At 34.9% G+C, this 26889-nt stretch overlaps 2 protein-coding genes and 1 pseudogene across 3 annotated transcripts; 1 reads left to right on the top strand and 2 right to left on the bottom strand.

Annotated features, from left to right (window-relative positions):
• Positions 1–4607: 4607 nt before the first annotated feature.
• On the top strand, positions 4608–6486 carry LOC107866524 (annotated as a pseudogene).
• A 3077-nt stretch (positions 6487–9563) lies between these two features.
• Positions 9564–12825, bottom strand: LOC107864385 (5-OH-xanthotoxin synthase). 2 transcript variants are annotated; one of them, XR_007053316.1, is made up of 3 exons: positions 10980–11978; positions 9742–10405; positions 9564–9699 (listed from the first exon to the last, which is right to left on the bottom strand). XR_007053316.1 is itself a non-coding variant. In XM_016710739.2 (2 exons), the coding sequence occupies exons 1-2, from the start codon at positions 11865–11867 to the stop codon at positions 9794–9796; spliced, it is 1500 nt and encodes a 499-aa protein (XP_016566225.2). In that variant the 5' UTR covers positions 11868–12825; the 3' UTR covers positions 9616–9793. The 2 variants fall into 2 exon arrangements, 1 of the variants encoding a protein (XP_016566225.2); XM_016710739.2 differs by having other exon boundaries at positions 9616–10405; positions 10980–12825.
• Positions 12826–22513: 9688 nt separating this feature from the next.
• Positions 22514–24792, bottom strand: LOC124896948 (6,7,8-trihydroxycoumarin synthase-like). Its single transcript, XM_047408889.1, has 2 exons — positions 23786–24792; positions 22514–23325 (listed from the first exon to the last, which is right to left on the bottom strand). Exons 1-2 carry the CDS (start codon positions 24671–24673, stop codon positions 22717–22719), a joined length of 1497 nt encoding a protein of 498 aa, XP_047264845.1. The 5' UTR covers positions 24674–24792; the 3' UTR covers positions 22514–22716.
• Positions 24793–26889: the final 2097 nt, after the last annotated feature.

The following is a 26889-nucleotide window of genomic DNA, read 5'->3' as shown; positions in this document are numbered from 1 at the left end:
AGAGAGAGAGAGTTAATTAACGTAATACGCTCTTATGTCTTTTATATGATTTGTATGAATATGTTAATTTTATATTTAAGTGTTTTTCGTATTAAATAAATAAATTTATTTATTTGTTAATTCAAGCATATTTTCTTTTACAATATCGAGGTGATTTTGTTAACTGAATTACTTGAAGTGAGGTACACGCGCGAGGCGCGTAAGATATGACTAGTTTGAATAAATGTGTCTAAAGGTTATACCCCTCCGATTCAATTTGTTTGTCTTACTTTTCTTTTTAGACTGCTTCAAACATAATTTTTTTTTTCGACAACTGTTTAACTCATCTTTCCACACGACTTGTTAAAACCAATAAGTTTAAAAGATATATCGATACATATTACATATCTTTAGTTTAAAATCACATGATTCAAATGTATCTATTATTTTCTTAAATTTCATGTCAAGTCAAAAATCAAACAAATAAATAAAAACGAAGAGTCTTTAGACAAATTGAAACCTACTTTACTTCCAGAGATGTACTATACTTAATTAATTAGAACGTATGTTTAAGTCAACCCATTCAAGTATAAATGGGGTAGTGGTGTATCCATTTATTAATTCAGTTCATTTTAATTCATTCAAATTTGAATCATCAATAAATTTTGATGATTAATGCTAAGCTAAGTTCAGTGGGAGAGCCATATGTATCTAAGGAGTATCAACTTGTTGGAAAATTTGTGTGTAGATACGCAAAAAGATTTTTTTTTTTTTTTGCGTTATGACTACTTTATGTTGAATCCATTGAATTTTGTTGTATGTTTACTTTGTCATATTTTAACACTCGTAATTTTCAAAAAATATTATTGCGCCACAAGCTAAGTATATGTGACTTAGTAATTAAACGAATTCTAAGAAAACAAACATAAAAATAAAAACTTTGTGAGAGTTGAATTGATTGAACTATGATCCATTAACCCTTATTAAATCATCTTGACCCAATTTATCTCTACCCATCAATTAATTTTTGGGCAAAATTACGTATCCATTTACTGATTTAGATTATTTACCGTTCAAATTCAACTCAACCCGTCATTTGTCACCCCTAGTCCATTGACGCACAGTTTATTCATAGGTGTTACGAGATAGAAATTTTGAGAGTTGTCAACATTTTGAGATTATTAAAGAGTGAAGGACTAAAAACACACCTAAACATTCATGATTCATGGGTGGATCCAGGATTTGAAATGATGGGTTTCTAGTAGTTGAGTTAAAAATTTAACGAAGGATGTGTAAATTTTCTTCTCAATTGTGTTTAAGCGTGTGTTGTGTGCAAACTAAATATAAACTAATAAGAACTAAGATTTAACTTCTGTATACCACATAATTTTCAAGCAAAGGGTGTGCATCGAATCACCCTTCGCCTAAAGCGGTTCCGCCCATGGTTTTACCATTATGAACTTCAAGTAGTTACTACAGATCCTTTGTATATTCAGTTGACCTTTAATACATATCAATCCAAATAAAAGCTATTGTACGTATTCATTACATAAATGCATAACCAATCCTCTACCCCTGTCCCTATGTTGAAATCCTAAATCTGCCTCTGTATTATACGCAGTATGGTATACGATGACATATAATAGATATACTATCTATATATAGAATACGTATATATCCAAGTTTGAGTACGTATTCCCATAATGGATATAGACTCATCTAATTAATTTAAATATAGAAGAATCCATGCGTGTATAAATTTGCTATTTCTTTTGTCAAATACACATCACTAACATGTGTTATCTTTTAAAAGATATTTTTTTTGAGTGTGTCTGATTAAGGAGTTCAAAGAAATAGAAATTTCTCCATTATTGTATCATTTTTCTTTAGTCTAATTTATAAAGTGATGATTTTAAATATTTAGATACAATTTAACTTTCAACAACAAAAATAATATATTTAATGTGGTCCCACATAGTTGGATCCTTAGATAAAAATTAATAATTTTTTTATTGTAGAAAATAGTTTAGTAATTTTTGTGATATTCAAATAAATTTGAGTGACTTTTTGGGTGTGTTTGGTATGATGGAAAATATTTTCCATGGAAATGTTTTCTTGGAAAATATTTTCCCGGAAAATAAGTTGATTTTCTACTTATTTTCTCATGTTTGGTTGGTGAATGAAAAATATTTTCCGGAAAATATTTTATGGTGTTTGGTTAGTGAGCAGAGAATATTTTTTTTAGAAAAATATTTTCTAGTGTTCGATTGATGAGTGAAAAAATATTTTTTAGAAAATACTACTATCTGTTAACTTTTATATCAGTGCCTCTAGCAACTCAACAATTTGTAAGAACTAATTTAAGCATAACAAATAATATCAACATCGAATACTAAAATATTACAATCACTAAATTTAAGCAACTATTAATTAACAAATATAGGAGCCACTTTTCAATATTTTGGTAGGACAATCTTAAGATACTACAATTAATAGAAATATAACAGAACGACAAACTTATTCAACCTCGTGAAATAAGTTACATCGATAACAAAATGAAATATGCAATTAGCAAAAGTAACATAAGTAAGTCTTCCTCTATGCATATGAAAATAACAATATATTCAACGAATTGAAAATAGAAAAAATTCGAGCTTTATTATTTTTTATTTCAAACAGTAAAAAATTAAAGCAAAGCACAATGAAAAACATTTTAGAGTAATGTAAATTTTTGAGAAATATAAATTTTTTGAGTCATGTGAATATAAGTGTTGTTGGGGTGGGAAGAGGGGTGAGGGTGAGGTCATAAGTCACATTTGTCATTTTCTGAAAAATGACTTCCCTTGACCCATGAGAGAAGTCATTTTCCATCAAATTGGTGGAAAATAAGTTGTCTTGGAAAATATTTTTCTAAACTTTTGTTGCAACCAAATAAGGAAAAACCGGAAAATATTTTCTGGAAAATATTTTCCGTCATACCAAACACACCCTTTGGCTATAAAAAAAATAATTTGAGTGACTTGTGTACTATAAGTGAAAATTATATGACTACCCATGAAACTAATCTCTCTTCAACCATGTGTTTTACTAGACATGATTGTCCATGAAAATGCTACATGCATATTATTGATTAGTATATAAATTAAGTATACTTAGTTACTAAAACAGAAATTAAGAATACTTAATTATATTTTGTATGTCCAAGCATGCACGTGAATTTATATCCGCACCTTTACGTGTTGTGATACGATAGTGAAGTATTTCATCTAAAAATTTAAAATGTTAAGAGTCATAACATTTATATACTTTATTATATTCTCAATAGAGTGTAAAACATTTAAAAAGGTTATGTCATTGACAGGGGCAGACCTACATATACTTTCGGAGCATTTCGACACCCAGTAAATTCGATGCGGAATAGGTATAATTACATAAGAAATATACGAAAATAGGTATAAAACAGATAAAAACATCCACTAAAATAAAAGTTGGTTGGATGCACTGGCGTTTAAGTTGATCTTAAACTTCCCCACTCGGGACGTCCCGAATTCAAACCTTGTTGAGGTAATTTTTTATTTTTTTTAGATTTTTAATTTTTTAAGCATCCACAATCCATAAATCTTGGGACAACTTCGGCATTAAATTAAGTAGTGATGTCACTATTTAATTATCATTAATTATTTTTTATGGGCCAAGCATGCACGTGATTTTATTTTTGGGTTGTTAATAATAGATGGCCATGAGATTTAGATCCCAGGATAATTATTTATCGTGAACCATCTTAGAAATATCATATTTTTATTTATTTAATTATTTTCTCAACACTATCTAAGCGATAGTCTAAAACATTTAAAAGGCTATGTCATCGTATACCTTCTACCTTGCTCGGAATTAGAGGTAAGGTGTACAACTCTACCCAGGGGCGGATTCATCGGTGAAATTTGGGTGCTCGAACATCCATTGACTTTGATTTGAAATAGATAAAATTATATAAGACACTAAAGGAAAAGGATATGATAAATTAGAAATCACTCACTAACATAAAAGAAACTAATTCTTTTTCCGCTATTAGGCATACTTTTAGTTTTTTAGTAGCCACTGTTTCGAACCAAATCCCAACGCGACTTTTGTTTAACCTTCTTTTTGTTCTTTTTTACTGATACATAATCACTATAGTGTAGAAAGAAAGAAATTCGCCTTCATAAATAAAGAATTAAAGACTCCAAAGTTTGACCCCTTCTGAACATGAACTTAACCAACCAATTTTTTTTTTCTCGTCAATTGCGGTTTTTCATCAAAGATTCACGATGTCCATAATATAAATATGAATAGTTTTAATCAAATTTTCCGTTACCGTCTTCAAATAATTGTGAGTTTATACTATATAATTAATAGTAACTATATGTTCAAAACGGAAGGTCCGCCACTGACCCTATCCTCTTCATACTTCACTGTGTGAAATTATACTGAATACGTTGCTGTTGGTGTAATATGTCATTGCATACCTAAACAGCTTCGGTATTGAATAGTGATGTCATTCTGAGATATCACTTCATTCAGTTGAAAAAAAAAATGTCTATATAAAAGCAAGTTAATAGATATATTTATAGTTGACATTTGAAGTTGCATTTGGCAGTGAAACAACAAAATCATGATGTTCTTTCTATTCTTAGTATCTCTTCCTGTTATTATCCTTTTTCTTCTTCACAAAGCCAAAATAAGTAGAAATGTCATCCTGCCACCAGGTCCTTTTGGTTTGCCAATCATTGGAAATTTGCATCAATATGATAGTTTAGCCCCTCATGTCTATTTTTGGAAACTTTCCAAAAAATATGGGAAAATATTCTCATTGAATCTTGGTTCTTCTCCAATAGTTGTAATTTCTTCAGCAAAATTAGCAAAAGAAGTAATGAAGACACAAGATTTAGTATTTTGTAGTAGAACATCTACCTTTTGCCAACAAAAATTGTCTTACAATAGTCATGACATAGTTTTTTCACCTTACAATGACTATTGGAGAGAAATTAGAAAAATTTGTGTGCTTGACTTATTCAGTCTCAAGAAAGGGCAATCTTTTAGTCCAATTCGTGAAGATGAAGTCTCAAGAATGATTAAGAAAATATCTCAACAAGCCGTCACTTCACAAATTACCAATTTGAGCAATATAGTAATTTCTCTAACAAGTACTATTATTTGTGGAGTTGCTTTTGGTGTTAGGTTCGATGAAGAAGCACACGAAAGGAGGAGATTTGATGAACTTATACACGAGACTCAACAAATTCTGTCTAGTTTCTTTGTCTCTGATTGTTTTCCTTCGTTAAGTTGGATCGATAAACTTACTGGAATGGCAAATAGACTCGAGAAGAATTTCAAGTACTTGGACGAGTTTTATGAAGAACTCATTGAGCAGCATCACAATCCCAATAGGCCAAAATCCATGGAAGGGGATATCATTGATCTTTTGCTCCAATGGAAGAAAGAGCAATCAACTCAAACCAATTTCACTTTGGACAACATAAAGGCAATTCTCATGGTAATTAATTATGGTTAACTGTATGCACTAACAATTTGAACTTCTTAATTACATTAGTATATAGAAGTTATAGTCATAAATATATACAAGTGTTTTATCTATTTATTTGGGAATTTCTAATGATTTGCCAATCTCATTTATTTTTTTATTAATTTAATATTTTGTAGAATATATTTGTTGCTGGGACAGATACTAGTGCAATTACAGTAATTTGGGCAATGACAGCCTTGATAAAGCACCCAAAAGTCATGAAGAAAGTTCAAGCAGAAATTAGAGAATCGGTTGGGAGAAAAGGCATTGTAAATGAAGACGATACACAAAATATGCCTTACCTCAAAGCAGTGATAAAAGAGACATTTAGATTGTATCCAGCGGCTCCAGTCCTAGTGGCTGGCAAGAGAGACTATGGAAAATTCGATACTAGAAGGGTATAAAATACCACCAAAAACAACAATTCGCGTTAACTATTGGGCTATGGCAAGAGATCCTGAGTACTGGAAAAATCCAGAAGAATTCATACTGACAGATTCTTGAATAGTTGTATCGATTACAAGGGTCAAGATTTCAAGTTGATTCCATTTGGAGCAGGACGGAGAGGTTGCCCAGGTATTCAATGGCAAATATATTTGAGCAATAGATTATATGTTAAAATATGAAAACAGAGAAATTTATTATCTTGTTTTGAAAGCATGTTTCAAAGAACTCAAAATTTTGAATTCGTCTTTGCAGGTATGGCACTTGGTGCTGCAACGGTGGAGCTTATACTATCAAACCTTCTATATGCATTTGACTGGGAGTTGCCTATTGGGATGAAGATAGAAGATATCGACAGAGACATTTTGCGTGGAATTACTATGCATAAGAAAAATGATCTTTGCCTTGTCCCTAAAAATTATCCGTAGACTATATTTTGTTTTAGCTTGTGCATGCGGAATAGCAGATAGAATAAGAATACGATTATTAGTAAGAGTGCTTCCCCCTTTCCAACTTTTACATGTAGTAATGTAATTTTCTTTTTCGATTATGAATTAAATTAGCTGATTAGAGCTTTTTTAGTAAGAAGTAATACACAAGGATTGAGAGTTTTGATTATGCATTGAACAATATTTGCTATTGATGACTAGTTTGGCCTATTTATGTTTAAGAGATAAGGCACAAGTACACCACTAAACTGTACCCGAAGTTACTATGACACACCTAAACTTTACGGGATCTTATTACCTCTTTAAACTCATTTTTTTTGTATTTTTATGCGCCTTTTATGCTGACATGACAGCCATGTCAAAGCACAAAAATATTCAGCTACTTGGCTACCACATCAGCCAAAAAAAGTCAAGGAGTAATAGAACCCCAAATAGTTTCGTTTAAGTTTTCCGGCGAACTTTTTCGCCGGAATTAGTTTGCTCGGTTCAGTCCCAAACTCCCTAGATCTCATCGATTTCTTTCGAGCTCTGGTTAGATTTAGACGGAAAAACAACACGGTCGTCGGAATCAAACCTTATCCCGTCAGTTTTCCCTTTTCGCAGCTCACCGGAGTTTCATTTACAGGTTTTCAGTTTTCTATTGAATTTCTGGGGGATCCGGGTTGGTCTGACTTTGGGTTTCGTCGTCGATAACGGGTTTCGGGGTTTCGTGATCAAATGGGTCAGCGTTCGTGATTTGAATGCCGTACTGGGAGTTTATATGCCACTGGTTTTAAAGCTGTTTGGCTATTATTTTATGATATCGAGGTGGCTTGTCGTTGAGGTTCTCTAGTCGGGTTCCAAGTTCGGGCTTCTTTAATTCTTTATTATCAACGAAATTGATTATCGGGGTTCATGTCCTTAACCCATTCTCTTTTTCTTATCTTTGATTTGTTGAATTGATTGGGATTATGTGTAGTATGATTATGATTGTTGAACTTTGTTGATGTTATGCTGTTATGTTTCTGTGCTTGATAATGTGATTCCGGTGATATGTGGAATGAATTGAAGTAATTTTGATGGTGTGATTGATAAAAAGGAAGTTAGTTTGGGAATGAAAAATTGACAAAAAGGGTAGATTCGAATTAATTTCGATTTATTGTTGATTTGAAACGTGATAGAATTATGTCTTTAGTCGAGAATGGATAGACAAACGGTAGGTTCGGGTAGACAAATTTAGGATTAAGTTTTTTTTGTTGAATGTTTGAAATTTCCTTGAGTGGTTTAATTTTCTCGCATTTGGATAATGTATTCATTCGCTGGGGAATGCTCCGAGGTCACATTGTACTTATTCACCGGGGAATGTCCTGACGTATTATGTACTCGAAGGATGTTCGCGACGAAGGCCCGAGGTATCGGGTAAAACATTGGAGCTTAGTCTAGGATTAGTTTAGAATAAGATTTACATTTTCGTGTTTTTCTATTTTTGGGACTGTATAACTCGGACTGGATATTATTTTGGTTTTGAACTTTGTTTGATTTGCTCGTTGCTTGTCTTATGTGTATTTTGTGTGGTTTATACATTTTATAGTATCAGATTAGCCGATATGTTCCACCAAGCGACCGTGGTCGAACCACGGGATCGAGGGGGGCCTAACACCTTTCCCTCGGTCAACAAAATTCCGTAGCCGGAATCTCTGTTCGCAAACCAGTTTAAAGAGTCAAATCGTTTTGAAAAGGATCTTTCAAAGGTGACTTTGCACACCTGATTATGTCAAGTGGCGATTCTGAATAAAAAATGTAAATAATATTTTTTCGAAATAAATTTTCATTTTTTGTCACTTTAACAATAAAAATCCTTTCGAAACATAAAATGAATCTTTTTGGTAGAAAAGAGGTGTGAGAGCTCTGGCGACTCTGCTGGGGACGTTTCAGAATTCGAGCTTATTTTTTGGAGTTGTATCGGCTTAGTTTGGTATTATGGGTGTATAGACGTTGTTTGTGTTGTTTTGTGTTATTGTTTTTTTTGTTGAGTGCCTGCGTGCTCTTTGTTTATAATTTTATCTATGTGTTACCGCTTTATATCTGACATCATGTGCATAATCCGAGTCATTCTTTCTGTAATAAGTCCGTAGTACACGTTGTGTACACGACCTCTAGTTGAGTCACCCTTATCTTAGGAGGGGGAGCCTTCGGCTGGTATGGAGTGGGTGGAAAGCTAAAGCAACCATTATTGATCATACGCTTCCTCGAACAGCCTTGTTAGTGAATCCTAGCGTAGGTCAACTTTTAGGTCATGCTTATCTGCATCATATTAAAACCTAGCGGAACCCACTTGGTCCTTTGTAGGAAACTTACCTCTAAGGCATCCTTACGTGCTAAATATTGCATCTTTGTAGGTAACGAGGTCATTTGACAGAATGATTTGGGCAAAAGCATGTGTTAGAAGTAAAGTGTGTAGGCAAAAATTGTTGAAAAAAAAAAAGAAGAAAAAAGAGTGAAAAAAAAAAGGATTTAGTAGTCTTTAGGGCTCTTTATGGTTTTTGTTTTTTACAATTCAAAAAAAATATAATATTTTTTTACTTTTTGCACTCATTTCCCAAAAAATAAAAAACGTTAAAAAAAATTTCTTTTAATTATTTAGTAAGTATTCACAATTCGAAAACTCCAAAAATATTTTTTCCTTTCAATAGGAGCTTTGTACATTTTTATATAACGAAAATATCAAAAGATTTTTTCTTTTATAGTTGTTGGTGTTAGTTTCTAATTAAAAACCCAAAAAAGATTTTATTTTTATCGTCTGTCTTTAGTCGTGTCTCTCAATTCAGGGTTTAGTTTGTCATTTAATCCTTAATTGTCTAATCTGGACGAACTACGCATCCCTGATTCTCCTCTTTCGGAATGTGAGATACATAGACAACCTATTGTTGGTTCGGGGATTTTATTTCAAAAAATTCAAAAAATATTAGTGCGATTTGGGGAATATTTCTTACGTGAATGTCCACAAGATCTAAACGTTAAAATGTAAACTGAAGATAGGAAATGAGACTCAAAAGTTCTTCGATATATCAAACATGAAGGACTATTAGTGCACCATATAGAAGAAAAGAGAATACGTTGAGTCCAAAGTCAAGGATAAGATATAATTCTGGTCAATTTGTTCGCCTTTTTTCTTCTTCTCATTATTTTTGCAATATTATCTAGAACTAGAAGGGAAATTTTATTGAAACGACTACTCCCATTACAAGTTTATAACGAAAAATGGCAGGCTTAAAGAGGTACAACCTTATATTAAACATGGATAACTAACGAAATCATAGGTACAACCTTATATTAAACATGGATAACTAACGAAATCATACACACATATTTAATTAATTTAAACACTGGAATTTCTAGGAATAAGGCACAGAGGTTCTTTCTTATGCATAGTAAGTCCAGGCAAAACATTAGTGTCAATGTCTTCTCTTTTCATTCCACTAGGCAACTCCCAATCAAACTCGTAAAGAAGATTGGAAAGTACAATTTCCACGGTTGCCACACCAAATGCCATAGCTGGGCACCCTCTTCGGCCTGCTCCAAATGGAAGCAACTCAAAATTTTGGCCCCTGAAATCGATATCGCTGTTCATGAACCTCTCAGGTATAAATTCTTCTGGATTTTCCCATATTTCAGGATCCCTTCCAATTGCCCAGACGTTGACATGAATTATAGTTTTCTGTTTAATTTCATATCCTTCTAGTACGGAATTTTGCATTGTCTCTCTTGGTACTAACAATGGAGCTGGTGGATACAATCTAAATGTCTCTTTTATCACTGCTTTGAAATATTGAAGATTTTGGATATCATCTTCATTCACTATGGACTTTTTCCCAACCGATTCTCTAATTTCTGCTTGAACTTTCTTCATGGCATTCGGGTTCCCTATCAAAGCTGTCATTGCCCAAATTACTGCAGCTGCGCTTGTATCCGTTCCACCTACTAGCATATTCTACCAGACAAAGTGGGAGGATAAAATTTAAATGCAACATTGTCATATCAATTGGATTGTTCTCCTAATCATAAACTGTTATAGCATGTGTGACATCACAAGTTCAAAAGGTATACGTTGTAATATTTGACAAAAATCTTTCTTTATATTATCACCGTTCCACAGACATATAACCACAGAAGAAAACTTAGCCGCATGGCAGTGTTAATACCAAGCCAATAAATATGATTACACACAAAGACTTGCATATATACAATTTTTAACATCTAACTGTGATTAGTTGATATTCCCTTCGTTTCAATTTGTTTGTGTGGTTTTAACTTGACATGAAGTTTAAGAAAGTAAAGTAGACTTTTGAATCTTATATTCTTAAACATGTCATGTAGAAGCTTGAAACTAAAAAGTTTTCATAAAAGGAAATAGAAAAAAGAAAGTAAGACGGACAAAATGAATTAGAGGGATCATGAATTTTCACTTCATTTTGTTAGTTCATTCATACGGTTAAATGTTTAGCTAGGAGTAAGCATCCAAGGAGAGAGTATATAAAATGGAGACAAATGGAGTTGTTCATTACCATGATAATTCCCTTTATGTCATCAAAAGTAAGATCGATTGGAGTTGATTTCTCCTTCTTCAACTTGAGCAAAAGGTCAACAATATCTCCTTCCATCGATTTTGGCCTGTTGGAATTGAGATGCTGCTTGACGAGTCCTTCATAAAACTCATCCAGATCCTTAAAATTCTTCTCAAGTCTACTTATTCTTCCAGAGAGTTTATCAATCCAACCTAAGAGAGGAAAATAATCAGAGACAAAAAAGCCTGCTAATATTTCTTCAGTCACTTTTAAAAGCTCCGCAAATTTCCTCCTTTCATGTGTTTCTTCATCGTACCTAATACCAAAAGCAACTCTACAAATAATTGTAGCTGTTAGTGAAATCAATATACTACTCAAATTTGTAATTTGTGAAGTGGCAGCTTGTTGAGATATTTTCTTGATCATTCTTGATACTTCATCTTCACGAATTGGACTAAAAGATTGCACTTTCTTGAGACTAAATAAGTGAAGCACACAAATTTTTCGAAGTTCTCTCCAATAGTCATTATAAGGCGCAAAGCCAATATCATGACCGTTGTAAGACAATTTTCGCTGACCAAGAAGAAGAGGTCTACTACAAAATACTAAATCTTGTGTCTTCAACACTTCTTTTGCTAATTTTGCTGAAGAAATTACGACCATGGTAGAAGAACCAAGTTTCAATGAGAATATATTTCCATATATCTTGGAAAGTTTCCAAAAATAGAGATGAGGTTTTAAACTATCAAATTGATGCAGATTTCCAATGAATGTGAGCCCTATAGGACCTGGTGGCATATTGTTTTCTCCATTCTTTTTGCTTTTTGGAAGAAGAAAACTGAGAATAGTGATGATAAGAAGAGCTACAAAGATTGGAAAAAACATCATGTGAGTTTGTTTGGAAACGGTCACTTGAAATGTCTTCTGTCTTGTATTTAACCAAAAAAATAAATAAATCTTGCTACTCTTCTTTTTGTATGGTGATTTTTCATGAGAGTAACATTGAAAAATTCATAGGCCACAATAATTAAAGCTTGAAAAATGACCTTTGTCTTCTAGCAATCTATTTTTTCCACATTATCTAGAGATTTATCTCACCAATGATTTCATAGCATTAGATAAAGGCAATATTGGTAACTGAATTAATAAATAGATTGTACAGCTTCCTATTAGAAGGGGAAGGAATAAACTCACAAATATCAAAGCTTTAGTTTGGGTCCAAAAATTTGGATTCATTCATGATCAAGAAAAACAGAATTTTAAATTAAATTTTGCATCGGAATAACACAAGTTCACATGGTAAGCATGCTTCTGGGCAAAATGATGGCGTGTAGCCAATTAGGGACAAATATATGTGGGTTATTGAACTTAAGCAGACAATACATGTCGTGTGCTTGAGCTGTGACAAATATGACATTAGAGCTTAACATCTCCTCCATATGGTATTCCCTTAGTATGGGAGCGGAACAAACCTCAATGAGAACCTTCGGAAGGAGTATGTTTGGCCAAAACAGATAATATATGTCACGGGTTTGAGATATGGCAATAAGATCTTGGTCTCTACAGGTATTGCACTTGGTATTGGAACGGTGGAGCTTATACTTCTATATGCATTATAAGTCGGGGATTAATCTTAGATTACTAGTATGTTAATTTGATGACACAGTTAATATACAAGGAGGGGATATAAAACCAAAAACCTTCCTAAGAAAAAGCAATATACAATATACAACTTTGTTTTGGGGTGTTGATTGCGATAATTGAGAAGTTTACAGAGATAAAGAGAAAAGAGAAGCCATGGAAGCACAATTGCTCATTTTTCAAGTATTAGAGAAACTGTTACATTGCCTGCAACTAACTGCTGTAGGTTCTATTTATAGACTAGAGTATACCTTCTAGAATTGTCTAGAAGAATCTTAGGTCTTAGCTCAACTACATCACACTTACAGCACATGACTGCCAGCTCACCACTCGGCTCCACGTCATCAGCTACCTAACTATTAACTATATTGTACAGTAGTAGTTCAATGTAACAGTAACCGACTACCATTATACCATTAACTAACTAACTGATTGATAACTTCCAATACTTCCCCTCAAGCTGAAGGGTGCAAAATGTTAAGCACACCAAGCTTGCTTAATAAGTGACGGTGTTGATCATGTCCCAAACTCTTCGTTAGGATATCTGCTACCTGATGTTATGTTGAAACATGCAAGGGCTGGACAAGCCCATCTTTGATTTTATCTCTAATAAAATGACAGTCGATCTCGATGTGTTTGGTTTTCGCATGAAAGATAGGATTGGCTGCAAGCTGTATAGCTGATTTACTATCACTGAATAAGATGATAGGTTTGTGAATCTACACATTTACTCTGCAAATAGACCTTTTATCCAAGTAAGTTCTGCCATAGCAGTGGCCATACTTCTGTATTCTGCTTCAGCTGAACTCTTTGAGACTGTGTGTTATTTTTTAGACTTTCCAAGATATGCGTGTCACTACCCGAACCGGGGACCTGACCGTGACGGACATCCTGAACCATGAAGGCCCGGACGTCCAACTCTATCTGGTAATCATGCACAACATTCATATAATAAAAAAAAATATGGAAATATAATTTAATACGGAAATATGGTCAAAACTCTTGGTTCTGTTTAACAATAACGAATGAAATTTGAAATCAACTAAGCAACATCTTGAACATTCTGCGAAATCTCTACTACATAATCAAGTGACAACTGTCTGAAAACTGGGACAAGGCCCCCAGTAGACCAAAACAAATGGAATAACATAATCTGAAATAAATAGGCCTTTTGGAACAAAGAAGGCTCACCACTGCACGGATCACTTCTCTCTGAAATACTCTACTGCTTAGCTGGACCCCTAGATTGAGCCTCCGAACCTGGGAGGTAGTGGGTCAATACAGATGTACTGGTACGCAGAGCAAATCCAAAATAATAATTTATATTAAATATATATGAGAGTAATTTAAAATAGTTCATAAACATATCGTATAGTAAGAAATCACATAGGCATTTTGAAAGACTCTGTAAAATCATATGAACTCTGTGACACTCTTTGTTTTACTTCTGCGCTAGGTGGTATACCCTACAACTCTGAAATTCCACAGGCTAGCTATATGGAATCTGCCATTAACTCGGCAGCCAAGCCCCCAATCCAAGTGTGCCGCAAGGGTCAGAGTCGCTAAATCTACTATGCCACACGGCCGTCGCCAACGTACAATAATAATCTACCGTATCAGCAAATATGGTTTTAGGCTAAGAGTGGTGAGCTGATCTTGAATCTTAGGTTAAGGCCCTAGGGTTTGGTTCTTGAGAGGAATTGAGAGAAAGGAGTGTATTTTTTATGAAATGGAGGTTGAATTTAGTGTTTATGGAGTTATGGGGTGAAGGAAAAATACCAAAATACCCCTCCAACAAGTCCATCTTTGATTTTATCTCTAATAAAATGATAGTCGATCTCAATGTGTTTGGTTCTCTCATGAAAGATAGGATTGGCTGCAAGTTGTATAGCTGATTTGCTATCACTAAACAAGATGATAGGTTTGTGAATCTGAACATTTAACTCTGCAAATAGACCTTTTATCCAAGTAAGTTCTGCCACAGCAGTGGCTATACTCCTGTATTCGGCTTCGGCTGAACTCCTTGAGACTGTGAGTTGATTTTTAGACTTTCCAGGATATGAGTGAGCCACCAAAATGCACCACATAACCTGTAATTGATCTTCTTGTGTTGGGTCATGCAGCCCAATCTGAGTCACACCAACAAACCAAGTCTGTAGCAGCCTGAGCTTTCAATAGACACCTTGACCTACTAAACCCTTTAGGTACCTTATCACTCTATATCCAAATCGGATCTCTTTGGTCATTGAATGAACTGACTTAATGTTTGAACAACAAAATTAATGCCTGGCATAGTTATGGTAGCATACATAAGCTTACCAACTAACCTTTGATAAGAAGTTGCATCCTTCAAGATAACATCACCAGTAACTCCTATAATCTTATCATAGTCAACTGATGTAAGTCTAGCATTGAACTCAGTAGGAGTAGAAGATAGTTTTGCATTAGTCAAACCAGCTTCTGATATTAACTCAAGAAGATACTTCCTTTGATTCAAGATAACACCCTGTGTTGACCTCAAGACTTCAATTCCCAGGAAGTATTTGAGCTCCCGTAGATCTTTGAGTTTGAACTGCCTGTGCAAGATCTCCTTGGCTTCAATGTTCATGGCTTCACTATCACCTATGATCAACAAATCAAATACATAAACTAGTATCACTACCATTCCCTTTGTTCCTTTTAATGTGAACAAAGAGTAGTCATGAGCACTTTGAATGAAAACTGCACCCAATAATGCGGAGGTAAGTTTGATATTCCATTGTTCTGAAGCTTGCTTAAGTCCATAAGTGACTTAAGCAATCCACAAACTTTGTGATTTCCCTTTTTCTGAAAACCATCAGGCATTTTCCATATATACTTCCTCAGCTAAATCTCCATGTTAAAAGGCATTATAGACATCTATTTGATACATGGCCACCCTTTTGATACAGCCAAAGCAATCATACATCTGACAGTCACCATATTTTCCATAGGGAAAAATGTGTCATAATAATCCAGTCCTTCTTGTTGACTGTAACCCTTAGCTACCAGTCTTGCCTTAAACCTTTCAACATCACCATTTTCTTTGTATTTTATTTTGTATACCCCTTTTGAGCCAATAGCATGTGTAATACTCGTGCCTTTTTCCTAGCTTGAAACCACTCAAGGATGCTACAACTTGCTTTGAAATATGAATCCACTTTTGTACACATGGTATTTTTAATATCTTCACTTTCTATCACGTGAAAAATTGAATAAGTTTTCCATCGATACCAATTTCATCAAAATTCGATGTCAGATGAGGAAGTTATGGCCGAAATATAGAAAGCAGAAGAAACCTCCCAAGTGTGACGGTGTAGGCGACGGATCGTCAGACAAGGGATGAACCGTCGACCATGACCTTTGCATCGAGGCAGTGAGTTGACTTTCTAAAAATGTATGACGGCGAAGTCCGACGGACCATTGACCCAGCGACGGGCCGTTGCACCCCACCGTCGCTCAATGGCAGTGAGTCCCAGTTTTGTCTTAGTCCGACGGACCGTCGACCCAGCGGCGGTCTCCACCGTCGGATAAATCGCTCAGTTATTTTAAGTCATTTTAACAGGGATATTTTGGTCATTTACCACCCGCCTAGATATACCCAGTTATATCTGATTTCAGCCACTTTATTCATTATTATTTCACACCAACAAATATTAAGGTTTCTCTCTAAAATTAATCCTCAAGAATAAAAATTCAAATCTTCTTCAAGAACTAAGAGATTCAATTCCCTCAAGTTCAAGAACATCAAGAACCTAATCCCAAGTATGCATAGTGTTCATTCATGGACTCCTTTCATCCATGAAGTCCAATAATCCCTTTTCCAAATTCAAGTTATGGGTTTTCTTTATGATTTGATGATTGGGCTGTTCTTGTTCATGTTGATAAATCAAAAAATTAAATTCTTCTCCATGTTGGGTGATAATTTCTATGTGGGTTTAGTTGTTATAGATTTAGATTCATGCAAACTTATGACTAAACCCTTGAATGATGAAAATAAAAATTGAATCATGATGTTTAATTATTGTATAATGATGTTTACATGTACTATGCCTACAATGTGTTTGCTTAAATGCCTAGATGAAGGAAAATTGCCTAACTAGCGTGATATCATGAAATCCCCATGTATGTACAAGGTTATGCCTATCACATGTTTGATGAAAGGTTTCAATAAATGTATTATAGTGATTATTATGTGTTCAAGTAAGTCAAGCTTGTCAGTTTCCTTTCATCGAGTCCTGGGGGTACTTGTACCCGAAACATTAGTTGTGTGCCTAGAGCCAAGGTCATGTTTTCACGATACTCTCAATCGAGCTATAAATTTTTAGACTTCAGACAGTCTTATGACTCAGGAAATCTCCATGATATCATGAACTCAATCAATTGTCAGCTATCAGTAGTATTCCATCAGTCAATGGAATTTAGTAACTCAGTCCATGCTTCAGTTCGGTAAATCATGTTCAATGTTTATTCAGATGGGAGTAGAAATTAGCACCGAGCGAACCCAAGGATGGGAACTCACCTGCTAGTTTAGGGTGTGATTCTTAGAAGCAGTCCTTGTGTTTCAGACCTACGTAGCCAACGTAGGTTGAGAAATCTAACCTGTCAGTTTAGGGTTGGTGAGGTGGCTTAATGTGTCAATTTAAGATTCCCACCATTCTCATTTTAGTACATGTCAGTATAGGGTCCTCACAGCTTGTCTTTACCAGTGGCGCGGTATTGACATCCTTCCAATTGGGGTTACAGATTGGACCCCAACTTAGCTATAATAGCGCATTTGGGGCATGTTGGTTTGATGACTACTTCCCACAGTTTCATGTTATAGATTTAGGACTGTCAGATACAGTCAACTCAGATACAGTACAAAACTCAGATAGTTCCATCAGACTCAGGACTGTCAGATACAGTCACTCATGTTATCAGTTACATTCAGACACAATCATTCATGTTATCAGTCATATCGGTTATTAGTATGTCATGTCTTCAGTATTTAGATTCAGTAACCATATTTTCACGATATCAGTGTCAGTTATTATGTCTCATGCATGTATTCTCATGCTCATGATAGTTAGTTAGTTATTATTATTGTTCATGCATATGAACCTCATGCATTCATCCTAACTCACATGCATACCAGTACATCCAAAGTACTGACGCATTCGCGCTATGGTGTCTTATACCATAGGTTCAGAGACACGAGCTTCAGATCAACAGTAGATTCCAAATATCCACAGATAAAGTCAGAAGTGAGTCCTCATCTTTCGAGGACATGCTTATTTCTTTGTTATCTCATTAGTTAGTTTATTAGACGGAGTTAGTTGGGGACATGTCTCATCAACTTCTTATTCAGATTATTCAGACAGTAGAGGCTTTCAAACTAGATGCAGACTAGCTTTCAGATTTGATTCAGACTTCAGTATTTTTAATTATTTTTGGGTATCTATTACCCCACACTGACGTTATATTATTCATGTTATGTTCATTATTAAACCTTATGGCCCTTCAGTGCATGTTTCCGCATTATTATATTATATTATGCAGTGTAAAAGTACAGATATCAGTCATGGGTTAGCTTGTGATTCTTTGGGATCATGAGCACCGTGTAGCATCCCGGGTACCAGATTCGGGGCGTTACAAACTTAGTATTATAGCCTCACGTTCAATAGATTCCTAGAAAGTCTAAAAGTTGTATCTAGTAGAGTCTTGTACATGGGTGTGTTGCGAGCCACATTTATGTGCAGGGGGCTGCAAGATGTTTTAGAAATAGTTTACCTTCTTTCAGTATTCATGTCATGCCAGTGAGCATAAACTCAAGTCAATCTTTCAGTCTAATCTGTTTCTTCTCTTTATTTCAGAACATTCTCCCCAAGAGAAGAACCCAGCCTGTCTAAGAAGATTCCTTGGACGATCATGTTTCTCATGCGGAATTCAGGGTCGTATTCACCACTCTTGATCAGTCAGTAGCTTCCCAGAATGAACGACCAACTGTCGTTCCGGCCAACCCATTGGCCAATTCATCTGCAGCTAGGATTCGGGACTTCACCCGAATGAATCCTCCAACCTTTCTCAGTTCTAAGGCAGATGAGGACCTCAGGAATTCCTAGATCAGGTGCAGAAGGTGACAGATTGTCACGACCTGAACTACGGCCTGGCCGTGACGGACATCCTGAACCATGAAGGCCCGGAATACCCTTCTCTATCTGGTAATCATGTACAACTTTCATATAATAAAAGAAAATGCGAAAACATAATCTGCTATGGAACCATGGTCAATTCTGAATTCAATATACTGGAAATCAACTACATCTAAATAACATCTGACTCAATCGGCGAAATCTCTACTACATGAAAATCTGACAACTGTCTGAAACTGGGACAAGGCCCCCATTAGACCAAAACTGAAATAAGTAACATAATCTGAAAAGACAGACCTTCTGGAATAGAGAAGGCTCACCATTGCACAATCTGATCAGCTGTCTGAATTATCTACTGCTTATCTGAACCCCTAGACTGAGCCTCAGAACTCGAGTGGTAGGGGGAGGGGGTGAATATAGATGTAATGGTACGTAGAGCATATCCAAAATAATCATTTATTATTCAACATAGATGAGAGCAATTTAAAACAGTTCATGAGTATATCATATAGTAAGAATTCGCATGGGCATTTTAAAGACTCTGTAAAAATCATCACAACTCTGAGAAATCTGTGTTACTTCTGCGCTAGGTGGTATACCCTACAACTTTGAAAAATTCCATGGGCTATATGGAAACTGCCATTAACTCATCAACGAAGCCCCCAGCCCAAGTGTGCCGCAAGGGTCGGAGTCTTTGAATCTACTACGCCACACGACTGTCGCCAGCATACAATAATAATCTACTCATATCGGCAAATATGGTTTCAGGCTAAGAGTTGCTTGAACTCGCTCCTTCTTCAGGTAACCACCTAACCCTCTTTAAGCTCCTTTTTAAAACTTTATCAAAACATGCAGTCTCTGAAAACATACTCTGAAAACATACTCTAAAAACATAATCTATTGTGGCATAAATACATATGGTATCGTCATACCATTGACGTGCAAGTCACATCTCTGAGCCATTATTAGTCTATCGTACATCTCTGTTTTTAAAACACAAGTTTTGGGACCACCATTTTAATAATTCAATTCAAAAAAACTCTTTCTCAAACCTCATGTGAACACATGCAAGGAACTCATCTTTGTCAAGCATTTCAATAGTACAATACAAGGTGGTCATGTCAAGGTTCTCAATTCACATGCAATTCTTTCTCTTAAGCACAAGAACACATTTATATCAAGAATCACCCTCTTAACAATTTCAAATCATGCTCAAACGCTATAATATTGCGAAAACATATTTCAAATCACAAAACCATAATCTTTAATTCAATACAAGAGAAGGAGTTCATAATTTATGCTCTCAACAATCTTAAATCTCAATTTCATACATATACATATATATGTAAATCAATTTAGGGGAAAAGACCACAAGGCCAAAGCAATAGTAGCATTGAAACTTTTGAAATGCATAATCAATAATATAGTTTTCAAAACCCCCATAAAATACATGCATCAAAACCTTTAAATCATGCTTTAACAATTTCAAGCCCATGTAGTTTTTAGGATAAACCCCACGTACCTTAAATTTGGATATTTTGAATGAACTGTATCTTTTGGGATGCTATACGTACGATTAATGGGTGCATATTGTAGCCCCCGCAATGGAGATTCTGAATCTTGAAGAATTAAGAAAAACCCACGGTTAAATCTTGAGATATTTGAGTTTTTAGTTTGAAACCCTAAGGGGTGTTCTTGATGAATTTTGGTGAAAGTGTATGTATTTAGGTGTATTTGGGATTAAATCCCGTGTTTGGATAGGTTTGGGGCCATGTGAAATGTCTAGTTTGACCTTGGAATTTAAAATCCGGGACTGGAACGCCGAAAAAGGATTCACCGTGATGCGCTGGAATCGCGGTGAGCTACTGGAATTGACAATTGTCAATTTAAGGCTCATCGCGACGCAGTGGCCAGTAAATCAAAAATGCTGATACTAAAAATGCTCTAACTTCTTCACTGAGTGTCCGTTTTAGGCGAATTTGGTATCAATAGAAAGATAATTCAAAGATATTTCATTTGATATATAGTAAGCCCTCTAATTAATTATATAAAAAGAGTTTTGATCGATTGAAATTAACCCAAGTTTTGATGCTCACTCAAACTCGAACGATGGGAAAACTTTCAACTAGTCCTTGAGTTAGGGGACATCTATGATCTCAATTCATGCTAAGATATATTCCCACACTACATAATTGGTTAACACGCTAAATTTTTCTTGAATTTATGTGTTTTGAAACCTTTACGCGAAGGAATAATGGTTTACGTTCTAGCCTAAAACTGCGAGGCGTTACACAGACATTATGGGGTGACTACTATTAAGAGTGCTGAGCTAGATGCATATCAGTTGCAGGATATTGCTCACACCTTGTTCAAACAGTGAAAGTCAGAAAGGGCCGACGATGCAGGGTCAGTTGAGTGGGAGGAGTTTGCTTCAGCTTTCCTCGATATATTCTTTTCCCTAGAGCTTTGGGAAGCTAAGGTGCTGGAATTCATTAACCTCAGGTAGGGAAATATGACAGATACAGAGTATTCTCTTAAGTTTACTCAATTAGCTAGTTATGCCCCTCGTGTGGTTGCCGGTAGTACGTCAAGGATGAGTAAGTTCGTCTCAGGGGTGAATGATAGCGTGGTTAATGAGTTCAGATCCTCCATGATAAATAGTGACATGACTTTAGCCAGACTTATGACTCATGCTCAGCAGATAGAGGAGCAAAAAATTAAGATGAGGGAGAAGCAGAATAAGAGAGCAAAGACAGGTAGTTTCAACTTTGCTCAGCCTAAATCAAAAGGAGGAAACCGTTCTCAGTTTCGTCCTCCTTCTTCAGCCAGTACTCCAGCTCCTAAGTTCGGAGATAGAGCGCCAGACTCTCAGTCTCAGGGCAATGTTAGCAGCACCCGCACTTATCCCCTTTGTCAGACTTGTGGTAAGAACCACAAGGGTGTTTGCAGATCTGGTAGTGATGTTTGTTTTGGATGTGGCAAGCCAGGACACAGAGTTCGAGAGTGTCCTCAGACAGGTTCCCAGCGTCAGCAGAATCGTTCCACAGCTCTGTCCGGTCGCCCAAATCAGCAGAGCGCCACTTCCAGTGCTACTAGTGGGCAATGGCCAAAATAGTGTAATAGCATGTTTATTCCACCAAAATAGTGTAACCAAATTTTGGAAGCAATTTCCTTAAAAGCGAATACACTAACAATTACCATTTGGAGTCCAAACTTCTGAAATATTCCTGTACTACCTATTGCTGGTCCCGAGGGGTGTAGGTGGTTTGGTTAGTCCAAAGGTAGTTATCAGTTCAAGAATTAACTACTGAGCTCAATGTGATAAGAAATTCTCATGTACGATTCTAGTTAGGAAAGTATTGAACAACCTATTCTGCCTGGCGAGATATCATCAAGACGGAGCTTCCTCTTCTCCATTTCTTAGATCATAAAGTTTTAAAAGGCAATGTTTTACCTAAATATTGGAAAGAATAAAGGAGATTGTTTTTTTTTTTGTCTAAGAACTCGAAAGGCAGTCATTTTCGTCTTTTTTCTCTGATTTTTCCATGTCAAAATCACAATTTAGCGCTCCATGCTAAAGAAAAGGGATTACTTTGAGTCTAATATTTCTGCCTTAATTTTTTCGTCGAGCTCCTCTGGAACTAGACGGAAAATTTTAATGAAACAACTGCTACATCACAAGTTTATGTAGCCCTTCTTGTGCTCTATTTTTGCTTGCTAATTTACATGGCAGGAGTGATGTCTAATTCCCAATCATTCCAAGGCATATTTAAGTTTTAACTTAAAAAACCAAATATGGCAGGCATAAAACCATACGACCATATGTTAAATACAGATAAGTAAGCATACATATTTATTTAATTTAAACACTGGAGCTTTACTGCGCTTATCGGAAGCTTTAATGCACTGGAATGACCTTTACAGGAGTTTGATCTTCTTCAATTCTAGTGATAGTTTGTAGGAACAAGGCACAAAGCATTTTTCTTATGCATAGCAAGTCCAGGCAAAACATCGGTGTCAATGTCTTCTCTTTTCATTCCACTAGGCAACTCCCAATCAAACGCGTAAAGAAGATTAGAAAGTACAAGTTCCACGGTTGCCACACCAAGTGCGACACCGGGGCACCTTCTTCTGCCTGCTCCAAATGGGAGCAACTCAAAATTTTGGCCCTTGAAATCGATATCGCTGTTCAAGAACCTCTCAGGTATAAATTCTTCTGGATTTTTCCATATTTCAGGATCCCTTGCAATTGCCCAAATGTTGACATGAATTATAGTTTTCTGTTTAATTTCATATCCTTCTAGTATGGAATTTTGCATTGTCTCTCTTGGCAATAACAATGGAGCTGGTGGATACAATCTAAATGTCTCTTTTATCACTGCTTTGAAATATTGAAGATTTTGGATGTCGACTTCATTCACTATGGACTTTTTCCAAACCGATTCTCTAATTTCTGCTTGAACTTTCTTCATGGCATTCGGGTTCCTTATCAAAGCTGTCATTGCCCAGATTACTGCAGCTGTGCTTGTGTCCGTTCCACCTACTAGCATATCCTACCAGACAAAGTGGGAGGATAAAATTAATTGCGACATTGTCACATCAATTGAATTATTTTCCTAATCATAAACTGTTATAGCATGTGTAACATCACAAGTTCAAAAGGTACTTTATAATATTTGACCGTTCTACAAACATAACCGCAGAAAAAATACTAGCCATATGACAGTGTTAATACCAAGCCAATAAATATAACAACACATAGAGACTTGCATATATACAATTTTTAACATCTAACTGTGATTAGTTGATACCCCCTTCGTTTCAATTTGTTTATTAGGTTTTAACTTGACTCGAAGTTTAAGAAAATAAAGTAGACTTTTGAATCATGTGAACTTAAACAAGTCATGTGGAGTCTTGAAACTAAACAGTTTTAACAAAGGGAAAGAGAAAAAAGAAAGACAAACGGTTAAATGTTTAGCTAGGTGTAAGCATCCGAGGAGAGAGAGACAGTACCATGATAATGCCCTTTATATTGTCCAAAGTAAGATCGATTGGAGTTGATTTCTCCTTCTTCAATTTGAGCAAAAGATCAACAATATCTCCTTCCATGGATTTTGGTATATTGGGATTGAGATGCTGCTCGATAAGTCCTTCATAAAACTCATCCAGATCCTTAAAATTCTTCTCAAGTCTATTCATTCTTCCAGAGAGTTTATCAATCCAACCTAAGAGAGGAAAACAATCAGAGACAAAATATCCTCCCAACATTTCTTCAGTCACTTTTAAAAGCTCAGCAAATTTCCTCCTCTCATGTGTTTCTTCATCGTACCTAATACCATAAGCCACTCTACAAATAATTGTAGTTGTTAGTGAAATCACTATACTACTTAAATTTGTAATTTGTGAAGTGGCAGCTTGTTGAGATATTTTCTTGATCATTCTTGATACTTCGTCTTCACGAATTGGACTAAAAGATTGCACTTTCTTGAGACTAAATAAATGAAGCGCAAAATTTTTCCGGAGTTCTCTCCAATAGTCATTATAAGGTGCAAAGCCAATATTATTACCGTTGTAAGACAGTTTTCGCGGGCCAAGAAGAAGAGGTCTACTACAAAATACTAAATCTTGTGTCTTCATCACTTCTTTTGCTAATTTTTCTGAAGAAACGACAACCACAGTAGCAGAACCAAGCTTCAATGAGAATATTTTTCCATATTTTTTGGAAAGTTTCCAAAAATAGAGATGAGGGGCTAAACTATCAAATTGATGCAAATTTCCAATGAATGGGAGCCCTATAGGTCCTGGTGGCATATTGTTTTTTCCATTCTTTTTGTTTTTTTGAAGAAGAAAACTGAGAATAGTGATGAGAAGAAGAGCTCCAAAGATTGGAAAAAACATCATGTGTTTTTTTTTTGGCAAAGTCACTTGAAATGTCTTCTATATGTTGTATTAAGTTTTTCTACTATTTCTTTCATTATAGTACTCCACTAATCCATCTGTTTTAATTGTTTGGACTGATTTGGAGTATGAAAGTCAAACTAATTAGTGTTCGATATGAATTCGAACATAGAATCTTTAATATTTTTTGAAATAAAATTGTGCATATTCAAAAACTATATAAAAAAATACCATAACCCAAGTCACAATACTTAAAAGTAGGGAAAAGAATACTACTAGCCAAGTCACAATACTTAAAAGTAGGGAAAAAGTATGAAAAATACCTGTACTTTAACAAAATTTGCAGTTACACTTCCTAAACTTTGCGAGGGTCCTATGTCCCCCTAGACTATTTTTCTACCGTATTTAACTGACATATATTTGACACTTGGACCGTTGCGTGTATTTCACGCACATTGAGCGCGTAAGAAAAAATGTTTGATATGGGGCGAGTATATGTCAGTTAAATACGGCAAAAAATAGTTTGTGGGGTCGTAGGACCCCCGCAAAGTTCAGGGTGCGTAACTGTAAATTTCACCTAAGTATGTGTATTTTTCACACATTTTCCCCTAAAAAATATTTTGAATAAATGAAAATACATATTTAAAAATATATATAAATCTAAAGAAATTTATAATTTAAAGGAAGAAAAGGACATTATTAATGCATTTGTAAGTGATAGAAAGGGATGCTAATAACTATACATATGATATTTTAGGAGGTAGTTTGATTCCTAGTACAAAGTTTGAGAAGACATAATTTTCAGCCATATATTTTCAACATGTTTTTCTTTTTGTATGGTCATTTTCATGGAAGTACACACAGAAAAATGATAGGAAACAATAATTACAGCCTGGAAAATGACTTTTGTTCTCTAGCAATCTGTTTTTTTTCCTAGCATTTTAATATGAAGACACAATTAATATACAAGGAGGGGATATAAAACCAAAAACCTTCCCAAGAAGAGCAATATATACAGTATACAGTTTTGTTTTAGGGTGTTGATTGCGATAATTAGTTATAGCAATCACTCTTAGAGCTTTGTTATAATATTTTGTTTCTCATATTACATATTATTTGGTCAAATCAATTACAAAATATAAACGTTAAATATTTAATATTTAATTTTTTACTTTTACTTCATGCTTTATGAATCTTCTTTCAATGATATTATTTCAAATTGAAGAAACTCGAAATAATTAACCGATCAAATAAAAATATGAGGGACAGACAAATGACTAAATGATCTTGCTAGAATGGCCCCTTGATAGAGGAGTAGAAGCGTTGATCTCCTTCATCAACTTGCTAATGTATGTCTGTTAGTAACTGAAAATTTTTAGCTTCTTTTAGAATATAAATTTCTATAAAAAAAAAAATTAAATTTTGTGCTCAATCAAATACCGTTACGTGAATCCAAAATAACTTCGGTGCGATTGGTGGCCCACGAATTAATGCATGTTCCTAAAGGAACTACTAATGCACGTAGAAAGTGCCAAATGGTCACTTATAAGTTGACAACTTAACTTATCTAAGGTTTTTCCATCTGGCCCTAAGTAGTTGGTTGGCAAATATTTATCCACGTTTGTGATTTATGCTAAATTAAATAATTTTGACAGTGAATAAATAAATAAATAAATAAATAAATAAATAAATAAATAAATGTTATTTAATTTTCATTAAATAATAAATATTGCGATAACGACACTAATTTTTTAGTGAGGGAATAAATCAAGCGAAAGATGAAATGTTTCAATTAAATAAAATTTTAAAACTTAATTCAAGTCTCTGTTAATGACGAGAAAATTGCTCGGATATTAAGCACCTTTCACTTTCAATCGAAGGTTGTGAGTTCTAGTTATTCAGAAAGCAAAAGGGTTCAAAGCTCATAGAGACCAAATATCATGTGGAAAAAAAAAAAAGAACAGAAAAGAAGAAGAAACATTAGTTGTACAATAAAATGATCAAGTGGCTTACATATACAAACTAGTAGTAGTACATATTGTTGTTCCGGTGGGTACAAAATCTCTATGTTTTCTATACAAACTTCAAACTAAGTTCAAGAATAAGTTTTTAAGAACTACAATGAAGTTCTAACACCTTCAAATACAAGTTCAAATGAATAATCAAATGAAGTGTTTATCAACTATTAAGAAATGAAGATGAAGCAGAAATTTAAGAAC

The sequence above is a fragment of the Capsicum annuum genome, chromosome 3 (genome assembly GCF_002878395.1).
Source record: "Capsicum annuum cultivar UCD-10X-F1 chromosome 3, UCD10Xv1.1, whole genome shotgun sequence".
NCBI classification, from domain to species: Eukaryota; Viridiplantae; Streptophyta; class Magnoliopsida; order Solanales; family Solanaceae; genus Capsicum; species Capsicum annuum.
The sequence above is the reverse complement of the archived record's forward strand: the minus strand, read 5'-3'. Positions and strand labels throughout refer to the sequence as shown.

What these genes read in the sequence shown, in the direction of transcription:
- LOC124896948 (XM_047408889.1), bottom strand. Translation starts at nt 24,673, where the DNA reads ATGATGTTTTTTCCAATCTTTGGAGCTCTTCTTCTCATCACTATTCTC. An exon ending in ATATAAAGGGCATTATCATG is followed by an intron (nt 23,326 to 23,785) that starts GTACTGTCTCTC and finishes TTTGTCTGGTAG; the next exon opens with GATATGCTAGTAGGTGGAAC.
- LOC107864385 (XM_016710739.2), bottom strand. Translation starts at nt 11,867, where the DNA reads ATGATGTTTTTTCCAATCTTTGTAGCTCTTCTTATCATCACTATTCTC. An exon ending in ACATAAAGGGAATTATCATG is followed by an intron (nt 10,406 to 10,979) that starts GTAATGAACAAC and finishes TTTGTCTGGTAG; the next exon opens with AATATGCTAGTAGGTGGAAC.